This window comes from Camellia sinensis, chromosome 7 (genome assembly GCF_055761805.1).
Source record: "Camellia sinensis isolate YWXY chromosome 7, ASM5576180v1, whole genome shotgun sequence".
NCBI classification, from domain to species: Eukaryota; Viridiplantae; Streptophyta; class Magnoliopsida; order Ericales; family Theaceae; genus Camellia; species Camellia sinensis.
The window spans coordinates 180,011,555-180,037,349 of NC_138967.1; the positions used below are offsets into that span (position 1 = coordinate 180,011,555).

At 36.7% G+C, this 25,795-nt stretch overlaps 1 protein-coding gene and 1 pseudogene across 1 annotated transcript; one reads left to right on the forward strand and one right to left on the reverse strand.

Moving 5' to 3' along the window:
- Positions 1 to 14,453: 14,453 nt before the first annotated feature.
- On the reverse strand, positions 14,454 to 15,113 carry LOC114257987 (uncharacterized). The gene has a single exon (XM_028197820.1). The coding sequence runs from the start codon at positions 15,111 to 15,113 to the stop codon at positions 14,454 to 14,456; it is 660 nt and encodes a 219-aa protein (XP_028053621.1).
- An 8,633-nt stretch (positions 15,114 to 23,746) lies between these two features.
- LOC145789204 (G-type lectin S-receptor-like serine/threonine-protein kinase At2g19130 pseudogene) lies at positions 23,747 to 25,791 on the forward strand (annotated as a pseudogene).
- Positions 25,792 to 25,795: the final 4 nt, after the last annotated feature.

The following is a 25,795-nucleotide window of genomic DNA, read 5'->3' on the forward strand; positions in this document are numbered from 1 at the left end:
CCTTTAAGTTGGGCTTCCACAAAAGGTGTAAGTTCGAAGAAAAGGTATAAATCTTATGCCAAAAATTCTTACACAAAAGGAGTAACTTTTCGAAAAAATATATAAGCACTTCCACGAAAGGTGTAAGCTTAAGCAAAAGGTGTAAATTTGATGAATTTATCTTTTCACAAAAGGTATAAGTGACTTCCGAAATGGGTTTAAGTTGGCCTTCCACAAACGGTGTAAGCTCGAAGAAAAGGTATAAATCTTATGCCAAAAATCTTACACAAAAGGAGTAACTTTTCCAAAAAAATATAAGCACTTCCACGAAAAGGTATAAGCTTAAGCAAAAGTTGTAAATTTGATGAATTTATTTTTTTAGAAATGGTATAACTGACTTCCAAAAAAGCTTTAAGTTGGACTTTCACAAAAGGTGTAAGTTCGGAGAAAACGTATAGATCTATGCCACAAAGAGATGTAAGTAACTTCGCAAAACGTCCAAGTTCCGTTTTTTTTGTAAGTTCCTAAAATCCAATCACACTGTATTTGTCTTGTTCAGATAATGGCAATGTGAGAGACAAGGGCGTTTCGGAGGGCTTGGCCTTTGTCCCAGTAGAACTCCGTTTCAGAGAAGACGAGTCTGTGAGGGCTTGGAATAGCGACTCCGACCCCAAATCCAACCAAGTATGTCAATGTAAAAGAGAACCGTTTTTAATATAGCGCAACGGACAGAGAGAGAGAGAGAGAGAGAGAGAGAGAGAGATAGACTGAGATCGACAGACATAGAGACCTAGATGGACACTGATCGACAGAGGGACCGAGATCGACAGAGATCGACAGAGAAGAGACCCACATGGACACCGACAGACCAAGATCGCTGGAGACAGACCGAGATAAACAGGGATCGACAGAGAGAGACCGACATCGACACAGAGAGACCAAGATCGATAGCCAATCTTTCAAAAAACCTTTGATTTGCGGCGGCGGTGCCAGTGGAGGTGCCGATCTCAGAAGGCTGTGAGCACCGGAGCCTACCGACGCTTGTGTGGTCAGCGGTGGTGACGACCCTTTCATTTGTTCAGTGGTTGTCTCAATTGGGTTTATGAACACTTCGAAATGTTACTCCTTCTGTGTTTACTACTCTGAGATGAACATATGTTACTCCTTCTGTGTTTACGAACATTTTGAAATGAACCCTTTGTTACTCCTTTTCTGGTTATCAACGCTTTGAAATGTTACTCCTTCATACTTTTCGTGAAAATGTTTACACCATTTTTGAAATGTTACTGCTTTTGTGTAAGAATTGTTGGCATGAGATTTATACTTTTTCTTCGAACTTACACCTTTTGTGAAAGGCCAACTTAAACCTATTTCGGAAGTCACTTATACCTTTTGTGGAAAAAAAAAATCATCAAATTTACACCTTTTTCTTAACCTTATACCTTTCCGTGGAAGTGCTTATATTTTTTTTGAAAAGTTACTCCTTTTGTGTAAGAATTTTTGGCATCAAGTTTATACTTTTCTGGTTATATACTCTTTCACAAGAGGTGTAAGTTTGAAAAAAAGTATAAATCTTATGACAAAAATTATTTCACAAAAGGAGTAACTTTTCAAAAAAAATATAAGCACTTCCACGAGAGGGTCAAAATGTGTAAATTTGATGAATTTATCTTTTCACAAAAGGTATAAGTGACTTCAGACAAAGCTTTAAGTTGGCCTTCCACAAACGGTGTAAGTTCGAACAAAAGGTATAAAAGTTATGCCAAAAATTGTCACACAAAAGGAGTAACTTTTCAAAAAATTATAAGCACTTCCACGAAAAGGTATAAGCTTAAGCAAAAGGTGTAAATTTGATGAATTTATCTTTTCACAAAAGGTATAATTGACTTCCGAAAAAGGTTTAAGTTGGCCTTACACAAACGGTGTAAGTTCGAAGAAAAGGTATAAATCTTATGCCAAAAATTCTTACACAAAAGGAGTAACTTTTCAAAATAAATATAAGCACTTCCACGAAAAGGTATAAGCTTAGGCAAAAGGTGTAAATTTGATGAATTTATTTTTTCACAAAGGGTATAACTGACTTCCGAAAAACCTTTAAGTTGGGCTTCCACAAAAGGTGTAAGTTCGAAGAAAATGTATAAATCTTATGCCAAAAATTCTTACACAGAAGGAGTAACTTTTCGAAAAATATATAAGCACTTCCACGAAAGGTGTAAGCTTAACCAAAAGGTGTATATTTGATGAATTTATCTTCTCACAAAAGGTATAAGTGACTTCCGAAAAGGGTTTAAGTTGGCCTTTCACAAACGGTGTAAGTTCGAAGAAAAGATATAAATCTTATGCCAAAAATTCTTACACAAAAGGAAAACTTTTCCAAAAAAATATAAGCACTTCCACGAAAAGGTATAAGCTTAAGCAAAAGGTGTAAATTTGATGAATTTATTTTTTCAGAAATGGTATAACTGACTTCCAAAAAAGCTTTAAGTTGGACTTTCACAAAAGGTGTAAGTTCGGAGAAAATGTATAGATCTATGCCACAAAGAGATGTAAGTAACTTCGCAAAACGTCCAAGTTCCGTTTTTTTTGTAAGTTCCTAAAATCCAATCACACTGTATTTGTCTTGTTCAGATAATGGCAATGTGAGAGACAAGGGCGTTTCGGAGGGCTTGGCCTTTGTCCCAGTAGAACTCCGTTTCAGAGAAGACGAGTCTGTGAGGGCTTGGAATAGCGACTCCGACCCCAAATCCAACCAAGTATGTCAATGTAAAAGAGAACCGTTTTTAATATAGCGCAACGGACAGAGAGAGAGAGAGAGAGAGAGAGAGAGAGAGAGATAGACTGAGATCGACAGACATAGAGACCTAGATGGACACTGATCGACAGAGGGACCGAGATCGACAGAGATCGACAGAGAAGAGACCCACATGGACACCGACAGACCAAGATCGCTGGAGACAGACCGAGATAAACAGGGATCGACAGAGAGAGACCGACATCGACACAGAGAGACCAAGATCGATAGCCAATCTTTCAAAAAACCTTTGATTTGCGGCGGCGGTGCCAGTGGAGGTGCCGATCTCAGAAGGCTGTGAGCACCGGAGCCCACCGACGCTTGGGTGGTCAGCGGTGGTCACGACCCTTTGATTTGTTCAGTGGTTGTCTCAATTGGGTTTATGAACACTTCGAAATGTTACTCCTTCTGTGTTTACTACTCTGAGATGAACATATGTTACTCCTTCTGTGTTTACGAACATTTTGAAATGAACCCTTTGTTACTCCTTTTCTGGTTATCAACGCTTTGAAATGTTACTCCTTCATACTTTTCGTGAAAATGTTTACACCATTTTTGAAAAGTTACTGCTTTTGTGTAAGAATTGTTGGCATGAGATTTATACTTTTTCTTCGAACTTACACCTTTTGTGAAAGGCCAACTTAAACCTATTTCGGAAGTCACTTAAACCTTTTGTGGAAAAAAAAATTCATCAAATTTACACCTTTTTCTTAACCTTATTCCTTTTCGCGGTAGTGCTTATATTTTTTTTTAAAAGTTACTCCTTTTGTGTAAGAATTTGTGGCATCAAGTTATACTATTGTGGTTATATACTCTTTCACAAGAGGTGTAAGTTTGAAGATAAAGTATAAATCTTATGACAAAAATTATTTCACAAAAGGAGTAACTTTTGAAAAAAAATATAAGCACTTCCACGAGAGGGTCAAAATGTGTAAATTTGATGAATTTATCTTTTCACAAAAGGTATAAGTGACTTCCGACAGAGCTTTAAGTTGGCCTTCCACAAACGGTGTAAGTTCGAACAAAAGGTATAAAAGTTATGCCAAAAATTGTTACACAAAAGGAGTAACTTTTCAAAAAAATATAAGCACTTCCACGAAAAGGTATAAGCCTAAGCAAAAGGTGTAAATTTGATGAATTTATCTTTTCACAAAAAGGTATAATTGACTTCCGAAAAAGGTTTAAGTTGGCCTTCCACAAACGGTGTAAGTTCGAAAAAAGGTATAAATCTTATGCCAAAAATTGTTACACAAAAGGAGTAACTTTTCAAAAAAATATAAGCACTTCCACGAAAAGGTATAAGCCTAAGCAAAAGGTGTAAATTTGATGAATTTATCTTTTCACAAAAAGGTATAATTGACTTCCGAAAAAGGTTTAAGTTGGCCTTCCACAAACGGTGTAAGTTCGAAAAAAGGTATAAATCTTATGCCAAAAATTCTTACACAAAAAGAGTAACTTTTCGAAAAAAATATAAGCACTTCCACGAAAGGTGTAAGCTTACGCAAAAGGTGTAAATTTGATGAATTTATCTTTTCACAAAAGGTATAAGTGACTTCCGAAATGGGTTTAAGTTGGCCTTCCACAAACGGTGTAAGTTCGAAGAAAAGGTATAAATCTTATGCCAAAAATTCTTACGCAAAAGGAGTAACTTTTCCAAAAAAATATAAGCACTTCCACGAAAAGGTATAAGCTTAAGCAAAAGGTGTGAATTGGATGAATTTATTTTTTCACAAATGGTATAACTGACTTCCAAAAAAGCTTTAAGTTGGACTTTCACAAAAGGTGTAAGTTCGGAGAAAACGTATAGATCTATGCCACAAAGAGATGTAAGTAACTTCGCAAAACGTCCAAGTTCCGTTTTTTTTGCAAGTTCCTAAAATCCAATCACACTGTATTTGTCTTGTTCAGATAATGGCAATGTGAGAGAGAAGGGCGTTTCGGAGGGCTTGGCCTTTCTCCCAGTAGAACTCCGTTTCATACAAGACGAGTCTGGGAAGGCTTCCAATAGCGACTCCGAGTCCAAATCCAACCAAGTATGTCAATGTAAACGAGAACCGTTTTTAATATAGAGCAACGGACAGAGAGAGAGAGAGAGAGATAGACTGAGATCAACAGACATAGAGACCTAGATGGACACTGATCGACAGAGGGACCGAGATCGACAGAGTTCGACAGAGAAGACACCCACATGGACACCGACAGACCAAGATCGCTGGAGACAGACCGAGATAAACAGGGATCGACAGAGGGAGACCGACATCGACACAGAGAGTCCAAGATCGATAGCCAATCTTTCAAAAATTCTTTGATTTGCGGCGTCGGTGCAAGTGGAGTTGCCGATCTCAGAAGGCTGTGAGCACCGGAGCCCACCGCGCTTGGGTGGTCAGCGGGGGTCACGAACCCTTTGATTTGTTCAGTGGTTCTCTCAATTGGTTTATGAACAATTCGAAATGTTACTCCTTCTGTGTTTACTACTCTGAGATGAACATATGTTACTCCTTCTGTGTTTACGAACATTTTGAAATGAACCCTTTGTTACTCCTTTTCTGGTTATCAACGCTTTGAAATGTTACTCCTTCATTAAAATATTTACACCATTTTGGAAAAGTTACTGCTTTTGTGTAAGAATTGTTGGCATAAGATTTATACTTTGGACTTTTTCTTCGAACTGACACCTTTTGTGAAAGCCCAACTTAAACCTATTTCGGAAGTCACTTATACCTTTTGTGAAAAAAAAAAATCATTAATTTTGCACCTTTTGATTAAGCTTACACTTTTTACTGAAAATACTTACACCATTTTTGAAAAGTTATTCCTTTTGTGTAAGAATTTTTGGCATGACATTTATACTTTTGTGCTTATATACTCTTTCACAGAAGGTGTAAGTTTCAAGAAAAAGTATAAATCTTATGAGAAAAATTATTTCACAAAAGGAGTAACTTTTCAAGAACAATATAAGCAGTTTCACGAAAAGGTATAAGCCGAAGCAAAAGGTGTAAATTTGATGAATTTATTTTTTCACAAAAGGTATAACTGACTTGCGAAAAAGCTTTAAGTTGGGCATCCACAAAAGGTGTAAGTTCGAAGAAAAGGTATAAATCTTATGCCAAAAATTCTTACACAAAAGGAGTAACTTTTCGAAAAATATATAAGCACTTCCACGAAGGTATAAGCTTAAGCAAAAGGTGTAAATTTGATGAATTTATCTTTTCACAAAAGGTATAAGTGACTTCCGAAAAAGGTTTAAGTTGGCCTTCCACAAACGGTGTAAGTTCGAAGAAAAGGTATAAATCTTATGCCAAAAATTCTTACACAAAAGGAGTAACTTTTCAAAAAAAATATAACCACTTCCACGAAAAGGTATAAGCTTAAGCAAAAGGTGTAAGTTAATGAATTTATCTTTTCACAAAAGGTATAACTGACTTGCGAAAAAGCTTTAAGTTATCCTTCCACAAACGGTGTAAGTTCGAAGAAAAGGTATAATCTTATGCCAAAATTCTTACACAAAAGGAGTAACTTTTCAAAAAAATATAAGCACTTCCACAAAAAGGTAGAAGCTTAGGGAAAAGGTGTAAATTTGATGACTTTATTTTTCCACAAAAGGTATAACTGATCGACAGACTGTTATCGACAGATATAGATACCGTTTTTAGTATAGAGCAACGGACAGAGACATAGAGAGAGAGAGAGAGAGAGAGAGATAGACTGAGATCCACAGACATAGAGACCTAGATGGACACTGATCGACAGAGGGACCGAGATCGACAGAGATCGACAGAGAAGAGACCCACATGGACACCGACATACCAAGATCGCTGGAGACAGACCGAGATAAACAGGGATCGACAGAGAGAGACCGACATCGACACAGAGAGACCAAGATCGATAGCCAATCTTTCAAAAAACCTTTGATTTGCGGCGGCGGTGCCAGTGGAGGTGCCGATCTCAGAAGGCTGTGAGCACCGGAGCCCACCGACGCTTGGGTGGTCAGCGGTGGTCACGACCCTTTGATTTGTTCAGTGGTTGTCTCAATTGGGTTTATGAACACTTCGAAATGTTACTCCTTCTGTGTTTACTACTTTCAGATGAACATATGTTACTCCTTCTGTGTTTACGAACATTTTTAAATGAACCCTTTGTTACTCCTTTTCTGGTTATCAACGCTTTGAAATGTTACTCCGTCATACTTTTCGTGAAAATATTTACACCATTTTTCAAAAGTTACTGCTTTTGTGTAAGAATTGTTGGCATGAGATTTATACTTTTTCTTCGAACTTACACCTTTTGTGAAAGGCCAATTTAAACCTATTTCGGAAGTCACTTATACCTTTCGTGGAAAAAAAAATTCATCAAATTTACACCTTTTTCTTAACCTTATACCTTTTCGTGGAAGTGCTTATATATATTTTGAAAAGTTACTCCTTTTGTGTAAGAATTTTTGACTTCCGAAAAGCTTTAAGTTGGGCTTCCACAAAAGGTATAAATCTTATGCCAAAAATTCTTACACAAAAGGAGTAAGTGTTCATAAAAGGTGTAAATGATTTATACTTTTCAGTAATCAGTTACGCCTTTTCTGAAATTCCTTACGCCTTTCTTGAGACCATTTACACCTTTAGTCATATAATATATTATTTTATTAATTTACCTGGAAACTGACCTGCTTAGCAGGTCACCAATGTGTAAGTTTCCAAATATTTTGATATAACCCAATACATATAAATGTGTAAATGCAAAATGGAAGGGTGTAACTGCCTTGCATACCATATGCAAGGCACACATGAGAAAAGTCCACTAATTAATGTACTAACTAGTATACTAACACATGATGTGGCATAATTTTAGAGGTTTTGAGTATTTGTAATTTGTATAATATGTGGGGTCAGTAATAATGGCATAACACTAGTTGGTACACTAGTGTGTATATTAATTGATACATGTAGCACCATTTTTTTATAATAATGAATTGGGTTGACAAGATTTAGTAAAGTGAAATTAATTATTTTTAGGCCTACCACTAATAAAAACAACTTTGTTGTTGGGTTTGATATTAAAAAAAATATTGTTTAGTTGGGTGTTGATATGCTAAAATTAAAATAATTGGGAGCCTCTACAGGAATTTTATTTACAGTAAAAAAATTATGAAGTGTTTTTAATTTTTCAATACATTCTGTTCAATTATTTACAGTTTTATGTTACTCTCAGTATATCCTATAATTTTTTTTAAAATACTTTTTGAGGTACACCCAAATAAGAACAAAATCACCATGTTCGAAGATACAATGTCGAAGAATATTGTTTGGTTCAAACTTTCATATCCGAACATGTTGACTTTGCTCGGTAGTGTACTGCTGAACAAAGTGAATTTGTTCGAATCTGAAAGTCCGAACAATAATGATGTTAAATAGGTTGAATATTTGTTTTTACGTAAAAAAAAATACAAAAATAAAAAATTATACCTTGATATTTATGTGAATACTTATCTCCTCTTTGATAGGTTGTTTCAAAAAATAGTTTTTATTACTATTCTCGTCTATTGTTTGATTTTGTTCAAACTTTCTTCTATTTGAAAGAATAAGAAACAATAATGTTGATTATAATGGTGAGTTTTGGTGGGGTGGTTTGAAATTTTGTAATGAGGAAGAAGAATAATAGAAGACAATTGAAACTTGGGAAAGGATATGAAGAATACATATATGTGATAAGGTTGTATCATGAGAAAAAAATAATATTTTGTTTTAAGATTTAATATGTATCGTCCTTATTAATAAATTTACATTAAAATATAATAAGAATTAACAATTTAAAATTTTAATTTAACGTACTTAATAATTTTTTTGAGTATAAATAGAATCTCCAACAATGATTGGTAGTCCAAATTTTCATAACCTGAATGGCTTAAATGTCTCAAAACGATGTCGTTTTGGGATAAAACAATATCATTTTGATACATTCGAGCCATTAGACCACACAAATTCGAGTTGTGAAACATTTTTCGAGAATCTCCCAACCTTTACTAATAAAAACAAATTTTTGGGTTTGGTGTTAAGAGTTGGACTTAATAATTTGCCCTATCCCACGTTCGTTTGTTTTGGGAGATAAAGGAAGGAATGGGATTGAGATAAAGGTGAGATCTATTAATATTATATTTGTTATGGAAGATGGAGAGGGGATTCATAAGCCCTCCGGATTAGGATTAGGATGGGCCTTTGATATTATTATTTGTAACCAAAAAAATAAAATAAATAAGCCCTCCGGATTAAGATGGGCCTTAAATATTGGGATTGAGATGGAGGCCAAATTAGTATTAGAAAATTAGTCCTCCGACTTAGGCTTTTTTTTTCTTTTTTTTTTTTAAAACAATGTTGGGCATTTTTTTTTTTTTTTGAACATTAATGTTTAATGTTTTTGTATTTTTTGTTAAGTAAAAATCATTGTTTTATTTGTTTTATTATTTTATATTTCTTTTATATAAAAATAATTTAACAATTCTCACACTAATAACTATCATCAAAACAAACATAATTTTATTTAATCTCCTCACTATTAATCCATTCATTATCAATCACCTCCATTCTACTTCTAGAAAAAAAAAAAAAAAAAAACGAATGAAAACAAACGAAACAAAAGGAATTATGTTCAATCTAAGACACGACATCTCCCATTTTAGTATATATATTTTTAGTCATACTATCTTTTTATTTTTATATTTTAATATAATTATTTAGATTATCTCAAACACCCTAGTATTATTGCTAAATTTGAATCCTATTTTTTTTGGTTCAAATAGGTTGCTTTGTCCAGGGCGAGTTCTACTAGTCAAGAATTGTGTCCTACCCACCACGAGCCCGGTTAAATATTGAGTTTTTTTTTTTTTTTTTTTTTTTTAAGGTTAAAAGTTTGTTTGGGAACACCTATGGAAGTATTTTTTTTTTTTTTATCTTTTTATTTTTTTATCACATTGTTTCTTTATTTTTTTTATATATCTTTTTATAAAAAATTAAAAAACATACTTATTTAACACTTCTCAAACAACTCTTAAATATTGAGTTACTCTCTATTTCATAAATGAAATAGAAATCTCTCCGTTTGTGTTATTTTTTCACAACATTAAAAAGGAGGGAAGTGTCATACCATTAGGTTGCCACATTCCTCCATCACTAATTTTTTATTTTATTATCTTAACGTTAACTTATCAAGATTATATTTCAACATTGATTATTAGTCGATTTTCTATAAAATAAATTCATAAACAATTAACTTGAAAGTATGTATAACATCTATCTATCTATATATTATATAAGGAAAATAGAATTTTTAGTGAGGAGTCTTGTGAGAATTTCAATATGTCATACTAATTTTTTTGATTTTTTTAATTTTAAACAATTTAGAAAATATCTGTTGATTAGTTTTTATTTGATAATCCCACATCGAAAAAAGAAAGAAAAAATGAGTTGTTTTACTCATATAAAGGGAATCTTGTACTCGCATCCCATTTATTGATGGGCCTTATGAGAGTTTAAATATCTCATACTAATTTTTTTGATTTTCTTAATTTTAAACAAATAAGAAAATCTCCATTGACTAGCTTTTATTTGATAATCTCATATCAGGAAAAGAAGAAAAATGAGTTATTTTACTCATAAAAATTGAATCTTATATTACCATTTTATTTAATATTGTAGTGTTGTACATGTTTCAATTCAATATAGTTTAAATTTTAAAAGTTTTAATTAATTAATTATGACATAGGCAATTAGGTTAAATCATTTTTGATTTGATTGATTTGTTAGTTTAACCATGATTTTAGTGGCTTTATAAAATATATTGATTAGATATGTTTGATTCGAAATAAACTAAAGATTGATCTCATTAAAGATGGAAAGATTGAGATTACTTGATTAGAAATAAACTTTCTGTCCAAATAATTGTTAACTTTTATTTTACAATCCTACATCGGAAAAAGAAAAAAAAAAGTTGTTTTACTTATATAAAATGAATCTTAATAATGTAGTATTGTGTATATTTCAATTCAAGACGGCTTAAATTTTAAAATTAAAATAACATTTAAAAGTTTTAATTAATTAATTTTTGTATAATTTGGTTGTTCATTAGACCTAACCGATTAGGTTGAACCATTTTGGGTTTGACTGATTCGCCGGTTTAATCGCAATTTTTCATACTGATTTTATTAATTTTAAACAATTAAAAAAATTTCTATTGGCTAACTCTCATTTAAAAATATAAAAATAAAACTCTAATTAGTTTATGATTTATTTTATAATTCCATATCGGGAGAAGAAGAAGAAAAAGCAAAGTTTATTTCACAATCTATCTATATATTATATAAGGAAAAGAAGGTTTTTAGAGATAAACATTCTAGGAAATCCAAACCCCTTATTTTAAGAAAATTCTCATTGGTTAACTTTCATTTACCATTTATTTTACAATCTCACACCAAAAAAAGAAAGAAAAAGTAAATTATTTCACTTACATAAAGTAAATCTTATGCTACCATTTATATAAGCAAATGAGATTTTTAGTGAAAAGCTCTATGATCAATATCTCATACTCATTTTTTTGATTTTCTTAATTTTAAACAATTAAGAAAATCCCCATTGATTAGCTTCTATTTAACTTTTATTTTACAATCCCACATAAACGTTTTGATTTTAAAAATAATTTTGTATGAGATTTTGAAACTCTCATAATATTTAATTTTAAAATGATTACAATCCCACATCGGGAATAGAAAGAAAAAGTGAATTGTTTGACTTGATATAAAGTGTTACAATCCCACATTAGGAAAAAAAAAGAAAAAGTGAGTTGTTTTTTACTTATATAAAGTGAATCTTATAAAGAGAGTTTTGAAGGAGAAGTCTTCTAGAAGCTCCAAACCTTTATTCTAAAATTATTGAATTTTCTTAATTTTAAACAATTAAGAAAATTCTCATTGGCTAACTTTCATTTACCTTTTATTTTACAATTCTAAATCGAGAAAAAAAAGGAAAAAAATAAATTATTTCATTTATATAAAGTGAATCTTGTGCTCTAATTTATACAAATTATTGAATTTTCTTAATTTTAAACAATTAAGAAAATCTTCATTGGTTAGTTTCTATTTAACTTTTATTTTACAACCTCATATCGAGAAAAGAAGTAAATATTAAATTATTTCACTTATATAAAGTGATTTTTATACTTCTATTTATATAAGCAAAAGAAGATTTTTAGTGAGAAACTCTATAATCAATACCAATTTTTTTTTTTATTTTCTTAATTTTAAACAATTAAGAAAATTTTTATTGATTAGCATCCATTTAACTTTTATTTTACAATCCCACATAAACGTTTTGATATTAAAAATAATTTTGTATAAGATTCTGAAACTCTTATAAAATTAACTTTAAAATAATTATAATCTCACATGAGAAAAGAAAGAAAAAGTGAGTTGTTTCACTTATAAAAAGTGAATTTTATACTCTCATTTAATATTATAGTATTGTGCATATTTTAATTCAAGATGGTTTAAATTTTAAAATAAAATTTAAAGGCTTTAATTAATTTACGTTGTTATAAGTTAGTTGGTCTTTTGACTTAGTCAATTAGGCTAAATCGTTTTTGATTTAACTGATTTATTGGTTTAACCGTGGTTTTAACTGTTTTATCAAAATATATTATTTAGATTTGTTTGATTTGAAATAAATTAAGATTGATCTTATAAAAATTAAACGACTGAGATTGCATGATTAGAAATGAACTTTCTGTCCAAATAACTGCTAACTTTTACTTTACAATCCCATATCAGGAAAATGAGAAAAAAAATGAGTTGTTTTACTATATAAACCTTATGCTCCCATATAATATTGTAGTGTTGTGTATGTTTCAATTCAAAACAATTTAAATTTTCAAATTAAAATAAAATTTAAAAATTTTAATTAATTAATTTTTGTATAAGTTGGTTGATTTTTTGACCTAGCCAATAGGGTGAATCGTTTTCGATTTGACTGATTTGATAGTTTAACTGTGATTTTATTAAAATATATTAATTAAATTTGTTTGATTCGAAATAAATTAAAAATTGACCTAATTAAAGATTAAACGGCTAAAATTGCTTGATTCGAAATAAATTTCTCGCCCAAACAATTGTTAACTTTTTGAACAATTAAGAAAATCCCCATTGGCTAACTTTCATTTAATTTTTATTTTATAATCCCACATCAAGAAAAGAAGGAAAAAATAAATTGTTTCACTTATATAAAGTGAATCTTATGTAAGTGAATTGTTTTACTTACATAAAATTTATTGCTTGATTCGAAATAAACTTCTCATCTGAACAATTGTTAACTTTTAAACAATTAAATCTTCATTGGCTAGCTTTTTACTACCATATCATCTATATAAGCTTCCATGGTTTTCCCAAGTTGATCCTTGAACATCTGAGTGATCATTCGCTGGTAGGTTGCCCTGGCGTTCTTGAGGCCGAACGGCATTACTTTGTAGCAATAAGTTCCCCTTGGAGTGATGAATGCTGTCTTTTCTTGGTCCGGACTGAACAGTGGTATCTGGTGATAGCCGCTATAAGCGTCCAGAAAGCTCATGCGCTCATGCCCTGCTTTTGAGTCTACCAACTGATCTATGCGAGGCAGCGGAAAGCTATCTTTAGGGCAGGCTTTGTTTAGGCAAGTGAAGTCAACACAAACTCTCCATTTTTCATTTTTCTTTTTGACTACAACTGTGTTGGACAGCCGTTGCGGTTACTGAAGTTCTTTGATTGCTCCTGATGCCAGGAGTTTTTTTACTTCGGCAATTACTGCTTCAGTGTGCTTAACTGAGGATCTTCGACTTTTCTGTACAACGGACCGAGCGGAAGGGTTGATGTTGAGCTTGTGGCAAGCAAATTCTGGGTCCAACCCGGGTGTATCATATGTTGACCATGAGAAGACTTCCATATTTTCCCTCAGCAGTTCCAGCAGCTGAAGTTTCTCATCAGTGCCTAGCGAGGTACCGATAAGGAAATACTTTTCTTGATCATCCTCTTTTACCAGGACTTTCTCCAAATCCTTTACTATCTTTTTCTCTGGGGCTCCCCCTACATCTTCCAAAACTGGCTGTTCGGCCACTTCCACTGCCTGTACCCGGTTACAGAGTTGCTTTGCCTTTAGTGCCGCCATAAAGCAATGTTTGGACGTAACTTGATCCCCTGAGATCTGCTCTACTTCGTATTCCGTTGGAAAACAGATGAGCTGGTGGTAGGTTGAAGGGACCGCCTCCATCTGATGAATCCATGGACTACCAAGTATGGCGTTGTAAGGGGATGGTGTATTAATAACTAAAAACTCTATCTGGAAGGTTTTTGTTCCTACCATAACTGGCAATACTATTCGGCCAAGCGGCCATTCTGGCTATGAATTGAAGCCAACTAAGGGGCTGCCGCTGGAGTGAGATGCTGCTCAGAGAGACCAAGCTTTCTGAACAAGTCATAATACAAAATGTCTGCTGCACTGCCTTGATCTACCAGGACTCATTTTACATCAAAGCGTTTCCCAATTCCCACAATTATAATTAATGCATCAGTATGTGGGTGTTGTATGCCTTCTAAATCTTTTCTAGTAAATGAAACAGTGCACAAGGGGGATTTGGGTACCGTGCATACCTTTTTCGATGCAAGCTCCACTGACATGACCTACTGAATTTGCACAGCCTTAGCAATCTCTTCTTTCAGTGTCTCCTCAGATTCTTGAGTTGTTGTTCCATAGATCACATTTATTATCAACCGAGGTGGGTGCTCAATATTCGGTTCTGGTGGTGGGTTCCTCAGTTCGGTCACTTCCTTATCCTGATCAATGTAATCCCGGAGGTGTCCAGCTGCTACTAGGTCCTCCAAGTGTTGCTTCAGTGCCCTGCAGTTCTGAGCCATGTGCCCCCTATCCTGATGATAGGTGCATCTGAGCTTCTGATTACGCCGAGCCGGATCTCCTAACATTTTTGGCAGCCAAACAAAGAAGGGCTCTCTCTTGATCTTTTCCAGGATTCGATAGATCGGCTCTTTGAATACAGTCACGATGGCTTCGTGGGATTTGGACTTATCCACTTCATTCACTGCGATCCCTCTGTGTTCTTCTCGATCTGTTCTCTTCTTGTGCCGAGTTGTTTGTTCTGCTGACACTACCTCGATGGGGATCTGATCATCTTCGAGGCGAGTGTATTGCTCAATCTTAGCACGCAAATCTTTTAATACTGTGGTTGGGCGCCTGGTAAGTGATTGTCTCAACTTACTTTCCGGGCCCAGACCATGTTTGAAAGACATAACAGCCATCTGCTCACTACACACATTTTCCTCCATGTCATTGTACTCTTCCCAGTACCCCCTAGCATAACTGCGCGGCGTTTCCTCCTGCTCCTTTTGGAGGTCGAACAGCGTATCCGGCTCCTTTGAGATCTTAGTACTGGAGACCAACCTGGCTAGGAACTCTTCGAAGAGCTGCTTCCAGCCATGAATCGATCCAGCGGGGAGTCGATCGAACCATCGAAGTCCAGTTTATCCCAAGCTGGATTGGAAGACTTTGCACATCAGTGCCTCATCTCGGCTCCATAGAGACATCATCTGTCTGTAATGGCTAATATGTGTTAGCGGGTCCGATTTCCCATCGTATGAAGTGAACTTTGGTGGGGTGAATTTCTTTGGAGGTCTCATGGCCTCAATTTTCGGGGAGAAGGGCGAGGAGACGAGCCTATCCAGCGTTCGGTGTTCTCTCTGGTGAACAGTGCGGTCCAGATGATCCCGATGTTGCTCGTTTTGCTTGTTGTCGATCAACCAAGTACAAAGGTCTTGGGGAGGGTATTCAGTCTGTTGGCTAACCGTCTTCTGCCTCTTAGCCCTTCTCCGGCGTGATCCGCGGGTGTGGCTGCTCGCCGCCTCACTCTGTACCGGGATGGGCTGGCTTTGTTGCCCAGACTTATTTCTGGAAAACTTTTTCACTGGTGATAGGAATAGCAACGGGGCGGGGTGGGGCCGGGGATCACACTCCCCGTCCCCGATCCCCGATTGTGAAAATCTCCCCAGCCCCGGCCCCGATCCTCGACGGGGAACGTACCACCATCCCCATCTCTGCCCCCTAACGGGGATCAAGTTTCTCCAACCCCGAAAATTCCCCGGCCCCCAAATCTGTTTCAACACCACCATCAACAACAACAACAACATCAACAGAATCATCTATATGAACATATCATTTTCAACATCATATCAACAAAATCATCAATAGATAATAAACCAAAAAAAAATAAAAATGAACAGACATACATGTATACCTATACAAACAGATCTGAGATCTGTGTCACAGAGAGAGAGAGAGAGAGAGAGAGAGAGAGAGAGTGGAAGATCGGATAAAGATGGAGGACGATACACACATACAGATCTCAGATCGGAGGAGATTGGACGATACACACATACGGAGGAGATCGGAGGAGGAGGCGATGGTGGACGAAGGAGGAGGAGGACGATCAGAGCTTCCGAGGCGATGGATGGCTGTGACTGCGATGACAGAGGCCATGGACGACGGAGGAGGCCGATCGGCGTCGCGGACAATGACGATCGTCGTCGCGAGTAGTGCGAGGTGAGTGAGAGAGTAGCACTGTGCGAGAGTTTACCACATGAGTGAGAGAGTAGAACAATGAACTGATGAGGACGGTTTACCAAATTACCACGTGTATATAATATATATGTATATAGGGGTAACATAGTAATTTCACATCGGGGTAAACTGGGCCGGGAAACGGGGCCGGGCCGGGCCGGGTACGGGGCTGGGACACTTATCCCCGTCCCCGGCCCGAATCTGTTTGGGGATTAATTTTTGAATACCATCCCCATCTCGTCGGGGGTATTTTTCGGGAAAAACCCACTCAATTCGGGGTCGGGGGGTCAGGTCTCCGTCGGGCGGGGTTCAAATTGCCATCCCTAACTGGTGGCTCTCTGGATGAGCTCCTCCGTCGCAAGTGAGAGGGCTCTGCTTCAGTCTTCTTTTCCATTGGATCACTCATCACCCTTTTAAGTTGCGCTTTCAGCTCCTGTATCTCCATTCCCATGGAGTCTATGATTTGATCTCTATAATCCTTTTCGAGAAGAAAATGATGAGAAGAACCTCCAGTGAGGGGTAATCGATGCTCGATGGATTCAGGGGTCCGATTATTGTTTCCAGTTTGTTTTTCTAGGACAGTTGGGAGTGCCAAGCCTTTGTCCTTTGTTTTCTCCGTCTGTGGAGTATGTGTCGAAGGTGGGATGTCCTCAATCCCCATCGCCGGAACTGAGTATAGAGTTTAGAGATGAAGTGATCCACGTTCACCGCACCAATTGTGCGTACCAGATTCCGCACTAGATGAAAGTGGATCGGGGCTCCGCACTCGGTTGGACTATCCAGGGATTGAGGTTCCTACCATAAAAAGCACCGTTAGAGCTGCCCGGCCGGGGTTGGCCGGATAACCCCTCTAGTGTGGGAATTAGCGATTGGAGAAGAAATGTATAGAGAGTTGAGTTTGTATGTAAGTGTGGTTTAGCTTGGGATAGTTCAGTTACCTTCAATGTGAAGTTCATATAGTATATATAGGGTTCCTTACTTGCTTCTCAAGATGGTTTCATGGAGCTTAAGTGCTGCCAAGTGTCCTTTTAGCATTGCTCAAGGTGGGGGACCACCTGGTAGTTGTCATTGAATGCATATACTCATTGTAGTCATACTGATAACAAACCACATTCCTTTGGTTCAACAACTTCCGTGATTTTAGGTGTAGGGGACCAGTTGAGGTGGCAACTTGCACATGCATATGCTCACAACTTCCACATTTCTCTGTAAGGTTTCCTCTGCTCGGTACCTTAGTACCTCAGTTCGGCCCTAGACCAGACTTTTGTTGGGATGAGCCGGTCCATTCGGACATCTTTGTGTGGGCTTGGCCCACTATCTGTTTGGCCCATAGATTCAGTCTCGCAGCTCGGCCCAGCCCAGCGTCACGGCTGGACTAGCCTTTCCACTACGGGTTGGGCCCAAGTGCTTGAGGACTTGGGTTGACTGTTGATCATGAAGTTGGGCTCAATTGGCTTGCCCACATACTCATCTAACCCACTTGGATTTGGGCTTCAGTGGATTGGGCTGGCCCAAGGCTTGGATCCGACCCATTTCACTTCAGCCGCTCCACTTGGGAAATCCATCTCTGTTATGGCAATCCAATAGTGTCCTCCGAATACACCCATCAGACCAATCTCCATTTTCCCAATCCTTCGGATATTTGGGCACAAAGTTACTCAAACAACCGCATACTGGTATGTTTTCAATATTACAACTACCATATGGACCACACCGTTTATAATTATCACAATTATCTGTCGGTGTAGTCAGGTAAAGGACTCATTCCTGGGTTCGATCAATCCATGTCAAGCGTTGCATAATGCCATTATGACTCAGAGGAAACCTTGAAACAACTGAGTTGTTAATGAGTTCATAACCATAAAACACCTCCTCTTTGGTGAAAACCAATCCATATGTGTAGATGGAATTTGGTTTAAGGTTTGGTTTTCCACTGAATCCGAGACGATTCCATGGCCCAGTTCGGTACAGCTCAATGGAACGATTGCTCAGAATAAGTTGCGGATATCCTTGGGGTTCACACCGAAATGCAAAATCACCTTGACCTGGATCATATTGTAACAAAAACTATGTGTATTGTTTTTGTTTTGAGAAAAATGTAGATGGTGAAATTTTCAAAACCTAGGGTTAAAAAAAGAGTAATTCTAGGGACGATCTAGTGTTATTGCTACTCTTAAGATTGTCCTATGATGTCGCTAGCAGCATCGAGATAGACATTGCTAATGGTATCAAGATATGAGATCTGCCACCAACACCGCCTTTTACACCTTTGACACTAACAACATTTTCTTCGTCTTGTTGCTCTTCCATCTCACTTGTCGGTCCAAATATTTGTATAATGTTTTCTATTTTTCTAATATGTTTTTTTTAAAATTATGTCAATTTTTAAAAACTTTTCTTTCCATCTTAGGAATTTAAAAAGTAACGAAAATTTAAAAAAAAATTAAGAAAAAAATTAAAAAAAGTCCACTATTTTTTGGGTCATTTCTTGACTTTTTTTAAAAAAAAAAAAAATTAATGGTCCGTCTAGTGGGTAGAACTTGGAAAATTAAATATTTCTGAAATTAAAAAAAAAAATCATTAAATTACAAATAGATGAAAAATATTATAAATATTAATAATTAATATTATAAAATTTACCATAAATTTTTAATAATTTTTATAATTTACCAATAAATGGTAACTTCCTCTTTTTTTCCCCAAAAAAAAATAAAATAAAATTCCGAACAACCCTCAATTTCAACATTAATATATTAAAAAAAAAACATTTATAATATTTATCAACCATAAATTGGGCTCTCAAATTCAATTGTGTTGCGTCATTGGCGATGCACAGTGAGCGCAATCAAAAGTCCGGTGACATAGCGAGTGCGAATGAGATAAAGCTTCTACTCGGTGAAAAACTGCAACTACATAATCTAATTATGTATTATTAACGTGTGCAATTAAAATAAGTAAAAATAAAAGGATAAGTGAAAATTTTCACAACAAAACCAACAATTTTTAAATATTTTATAATGCTAAGAAGAAAGAATACAAAACTCCCAATCTATATTCATATCTGAACTTGATTATTCCATGTAAATTCCCAAAATTTTGGGAATGCATGTGCCGCTCCTGCCCTCATTGTTAATTATATAATGAATAAATCATAGTTGATTCATTAGGCCTTTGAAATGAACATGAAAATTTCAGCCTCATTGTCGACACTATAAAACATATTTGGTCTGGCTAAAAGTGATCTAGGCGATGAATTATATGCAAAACATCGCCTCTCAGGATCAATAAATCTATTTGATGAATGTTCTGCTGTACAAAATATGTTATTATAAAGAAAAATCATGGTGATTCCTAGTAGGGGCGGAGCCATGTAGCGGTAAGGGGGTCACGTGCCCCCCTGACTTTTTTTTTTTTTTTTTTTTTTTTTTTTTTTTTTTTTTTTTTTTTGTGCTATGTAGAGTATGTTAAAGATTCGAAAAATTTGTTACTCGGTGACATAATCACCAGTTGCACTGTGTGGAGTGTGTGTTAAAAGATTCGGAAAATTTGTTACTTGGCGACGCGATCACCAATGCCTCTGCCATTTTGTTTTTAATGGATATATATCTATAGAGAGATAAATTAGTATTTAATAGGATTCTCCTCTTTGCAGGCTGATTACAACACAAATAGGTTAAAAATTAATTTTTAAATTTTTTATAAAAAAATAGAGAAATAATATGATTAAAAAAAATTAAAAAGTAAAAAAATTAACTTTTAATTAATTTTCTATAATAAACCTATATAGTGGTATATGTACCCTCGATGGATCTGTTGTTAATTATGAAGATTATAAATTTTATTCCTTTTCATTTTAAAATATTAATTTCTTATTTTATTTTTTATTATCTTAAAATATTAATTATTTTTTAAAAAAAATAAAAAATTAAAATAACATGAATTTTTTTATTTTGCTCTTATTTTAAATTTATTAATATTAATATACATAAAAACATGAAATTGATGTTCTCCAAATGAATGATATGTTTGTAGTTCGAGGGAGAAAAAGGCACAATGCTCAAGAAATTACAAACCTACATCAGTATCGTGCTGAATTATTCTTTACTATTTTGGATATGCAAATTTAAGAACTAAATGCTAATTTCACTGAATCAAACACTGAGTTGTTATTGATTGGGAAAGAAAAATTTTGAAATTCTAATTAATAGGTACTCTCCCTATATCAAATTTCTGGCTCCGCCACTGATTCCTAGGTGGGTTTGTGGAGTGTACACATATGGAAGAACAATTGTGGAACTATATTATTTATTTTTCTACATGTTTTAATTCAGATGTTAGCTTGTTTTTAGGGAAACTTACAAGCAGGAAGGGGCAAGTGAAGGTCATATTAACCCTTTCAAAAATTGTCTTCTAAAAATTTAAGGTTGTTAGGGAATGCGTCCACCATTGTATATTAAGCGCTAACAAGCGTATGCTATGGACTTTATTTATTATGAGCTCGACCCTCAAAATCTAATGGCTAACACCAATAATCCAAGGATGAGAACATTTTCTCATCTTGTTTTCCTGTTAATTTCTTCATGTTTGCTGTTTGTTGATGCCTCAACAGATACAATCTTACACGGACAGTCAATCACAGCCTCCAATACCATCGTATCTGCTGGCAATCGCTTCGAGTTGGGATTCTTCAATCCTGGGAAAGGGAGCTCGCCAATGAATTACTACCTGGGTATATGGTACAAAAGTATTTCGGAACAAACTGTTGTTTGGGTAGCCAACCGAGACTACTCATTCACAGATTCCTCCGTGGCTCTTCTCATCAGCGCTGATGGAAACCTCGTAATAGTGAAGGGAAAAATTTCATACACGTTGACTAACATATCATCAAATGGTAACACTAGTGCTACCCTTTTGTGTTAAAACCTACCACTACCACCTACTCCACCTACTACACACCTATACCACTACCACCTACTACCACCTACTCCACCTATTACACACCTACCTACTCTATTCTTCTATATATAGGCATCATTGTAAACATATCAATACATCAATCATAATACATATAATTTATTCTCTGTAATTCTCTCTCTATCAATTTATTTTACATGGTATCAGAACTAGGTTAAGAACCTAGTAATTTCGTTCCACCGGCGGGCGGCAATCTTGCCTTGGCCGCCCGCTGGACAAACCCAAATTTCCTTAATTTCTTCTTTCATGGCAGATTCTTCAGCAACTCACCATGATGGATTCATTCACCAAATTTTAACAGCCAAAGCAAACAAAGAGTTTCAAATTTCAATCATGGAAGTCCCTTCTAGGCTTGTGTTCCTCTTGGTCTCTCTTCTGAGTCTAGTCTTCTCACTTTCTGACTCTGCAACAGTAGTAGTAGATGGAGTTTCAGAATGGAAAAACCCAACTGTTCATATTGGGGATTCTATCATTTTCAAGCACAAGTATGATTACAAGCTTTACATTTTCCAGAACAGAGGAGCCTTCAATCTCTGCAACTTTACTCAAGCTTCACTTCTTACCAAACCCAATTCCAACTCCTTCACTTGGCATCCATCAAGAACTGGTATCTTCTACTTCTCCTTCAACAATGGCACTCTCAAATCATGTCAATCAGCTCAAAAGCTCGCCATAACAGTATCTCTATCACCACCACAAAACTCCGCCACCTCGCCGGAACTATCTCCGGCAGCCTCTCCAGCACCGAGTTCAGGCGGCATTGTATCATCATCTCCAGCATACCCATGGCCATTCCCTCTCTCTCTTCGACTGGATTTCAGATCTTTTTGGTAAGTAGATGTAGCTGTTGTGGCCAGCCACATCATAGCCCATTGCTGCCACTCTAGGCGCCATCGTCGTCACCGAAGACCCACGCCACCTTGCACACCATCGGCGGTTACAACTGTGGCTACCATTGATGCCGAAACAGCTTCGGCAGCCACGGCTCCACTTTTCACTCATCTCTGCCATTCCCATTGCCTCGCCAAAGCCACCGATCCTCACGACCACCATCATGGAAGCAGCAGCAACTCATCTTCACTCATAGTCTCCGCTCCGCCGTACACGGCTGAAACTAACGCAGATCTACTCTCCCTCTCTCCAGGCTCTTTCACTCTGCAGCTTTGAGCTTTGAAACATGGGGTGGCTTGAGTGCTCTCCTTTTTATTCTCTTTATTCCCACTTCCTGCCCCTCTCCAATAAAATAATTCTCCACTACCTCCTCCATATATCAAACCCAGTTCCACCGGCACCAAACATGCTCATATGCATACCCAGCTCTCTCTCCACTTTCTCACATGGGCTTGTCCCCTCTGTCTCCTCCACGTTTGATTTCAAAATCTATTATTTTTATTTATTTTCTCCAAATCATTTTTAATCTCTTTCAAATACCCACTTTTATTTTATTATATAATCAACATACCCATCATTCTTTTCTCCACTCAAATATATTATACTGGCCTTCATTGATTCCACTGGCTTCCAACACTTCATTTTATTTATTATTATTATTATTATTTTCAGCAAAAAAAAAAAAAACAAAAAACAAAAAACAAAAACTACATTCATTCCAGTTGATTTTTCTGCCTTACCACCCCTCTCATTCGAGTTTGCAAAACACACTTGTTTTATTCATATCAGGGATTCACCCCGCTCACCATTCTACACCACAAAAAAAAAAAAAAAACAAACAAACAAACAAACAAACAAACAAACAAACAAAACCACAACAAAACAACCACACCCACAGTGGGATTTTTCTTCTCTACTCTGCCGCCGGTCTTTTCTTCTTGCCTCTGTCCTGGACGGCCCTTGACGGTGCTGCCTCTGTGTTTCCCGCGCCGCCGAGCACGTTCACTCCCTTCTGCTCCTCCACTGCAGCATATGGCGGACCTCCAAATCGGAACATAACGGTGGCCTTCCGCTTCAGCTCCTTGTTTTCCGCCTTTAGTACACATATTTCTGCTCACGCATCCTTATACATGCGCTGGAGCAGAGCCAGTTGAGCGTTTAACTGCTGCACCTCATTTGTCCTACTCTGAAGCCGGTGCGACAAGTTTGTGACTGCCGTCATCGTCTCCACACATGACTTCAATGTATACTGATTGGCCTCAATATTTGATTGTGCTGCCATTCTTTGCTCCACAGACCGCATAGGAAAGGTCAACGGAGCAAACTCAGGGGCGCTTGGTTGAGGTTCAAGGGCAACCGCACCAGTTATCTCTCTTGTGGACTCGTTGAGGTCTGGAAAGAGAGTGAGTAGACCACGGGAAGAAGAGGCCATGTTTTGGGTTGATGAGTGTTTCAGAGAAGCAGCGATTTCCGACTGGTAATGTCAGAACGGGTTGATTACAGAGTGTTTCAGAATGACAATGCTCAGAGGTTTCAGCCTGGTTTGATTTACACAGCCTCCGCATTGGCTTATATCGACAATGACGACGCGGCCGACACGCCGCTCTGTCGCTCACGTGCATCGCCGCGTGTCTGGCGTGCCTTTTGATGGCTCGCCGCTCGATGCTTTCTGTCGGGCACGGCTTTTGATGCAGTGGGCGCGCCTTTTGAGGGCGCGATGTATATATATACATGTATATCTTTTGGGCAGCCTATATACGCACTCATACAGTGTCATCTACATCGGTCCGACATGACCCCATAAACTGTCCCGACATTGATTCCGGTCAGCTCTTACAACGGTCCGACATGACCCCATAAACTGTTCCGACATTGATTCCGGTTAGCTCCTACATCGGTCTGATACCACCATACAGTGTCTTCACCAACGGTCTGACACGACCATACAGTGTCTCCTATCCTCTTTTATTTTATGTATTTTCTTATTTTGTTACTCTTTCCAAACTCAAGTTGATTTGTGTCTCTCCTCCTTGAGTTTGCGGGGGGCTGTTAAAACCTACCACTACCACCTACTACCACCCACTCCACCTACTACACACCTATACCACTACCACCTACTACCACCTACTCCACCTATTACACACCTACCTACTCTACTCTTCTATATATAGGCATCATTGTAAACATATCAATACATCAATCATAATACATATAATTTATTGTCTGTAATTCTCTCTCTATCAATTTATTTTACATTTTGGATTCAGGAAATCTTGTTTTGAGAGATGAGACATCTGGTGACTTACTATGGGAGAGTTTTGACTACCCTTCACATTCTCTCTTGCCTGGAATGAAGCTTGGTCGTTTTAATAATTGGTTCTATTGGAAGCGCTGGTCTTTGATATCCTGGAAAAGCAGGGAAGACCCTAGCCCTGGAGTTTTCTCTCTGGAAAGTGATCCTCTAGGCATGCACCAGTTCTTCATCAGAAAGGGATATCAAAAGTATTGGACTAGTGGGGTATGGAATGGAAAAAGTTTCCCAATGATCCCTGATATGACAGCTCACAATATAAACATCACCTTTAGTTTCAACCCGTCGGGGGGCTATTTCACTTACTCTGTTACTGATGCTTCTGTGACTATTATAATTGTGTTGGATGTATCAGGGAAACTTCAGCTGCTGTTGTGGTCTGAAACTAATCATCAATGGGATTTGTTGTGGTCTCAACTGAGCCAGCAGTGCGAGGTTGATGCCTACTGTGGGGCTTTTAGCAGTTGCAGTCAAAAGGCCCTTCGATTTTGCCAATGTTTGCCTGGTTTTGAACCCCTTTCTATAGAAAATTGGAATGCAGGGGACATGTCAGGAGGGTGTGCGAGGAAAGCCCCATTGCAGTGCAGCAATAGAAGTCAAGCCAATGGGAAGAAAGACCAGTTTCTTTGGATATCTAAAGTAAGACTCCCTGTTAATCCAGTAATTTTGCAACATAGAGGTGGTTCAGATTGCAAGTCAGCTTGCTTGGGTAACTGCTCTTGCTCTGCTTATGCTTATGGCAGTGATGGGTGTTCAATATGGAGTGAAGATCTCTTTAATGTGGGCTGACAAATGATGACCCCCATGGGGGAGATTTCTATCTAAAACTTGCTGATTCTGAGTTTCTTAGTAGAGGTAAGAATAATGGAATTGCCTCAATTGTTTTGGTGGCATGGTGACAGAAATTAATTACTTTGTTTTGGATAAAAATGAATTCAGTCCACCTAACTCATTTTTCAGATTCAAGAAGCAAGTGGTGGAAATGGCTAATTCTGGCACTAGCAGTTTCTATGACTCTATCAGCCTTGGTTTATTGTATGTGGAGGAGAACGTTACAGAAAAGGGGTACGCATTTCACTCTTGGAACACAATACTAAACCAATCCACGGGAGTTTTTATTTTTATTTTTATTTTTTATATAGTAAAACTTAGTCCTTGTGCTTCTATATAAGTTCAAATGCCCAAATATAATTCCAAAAAAAAAAAAAAAAAATTAAT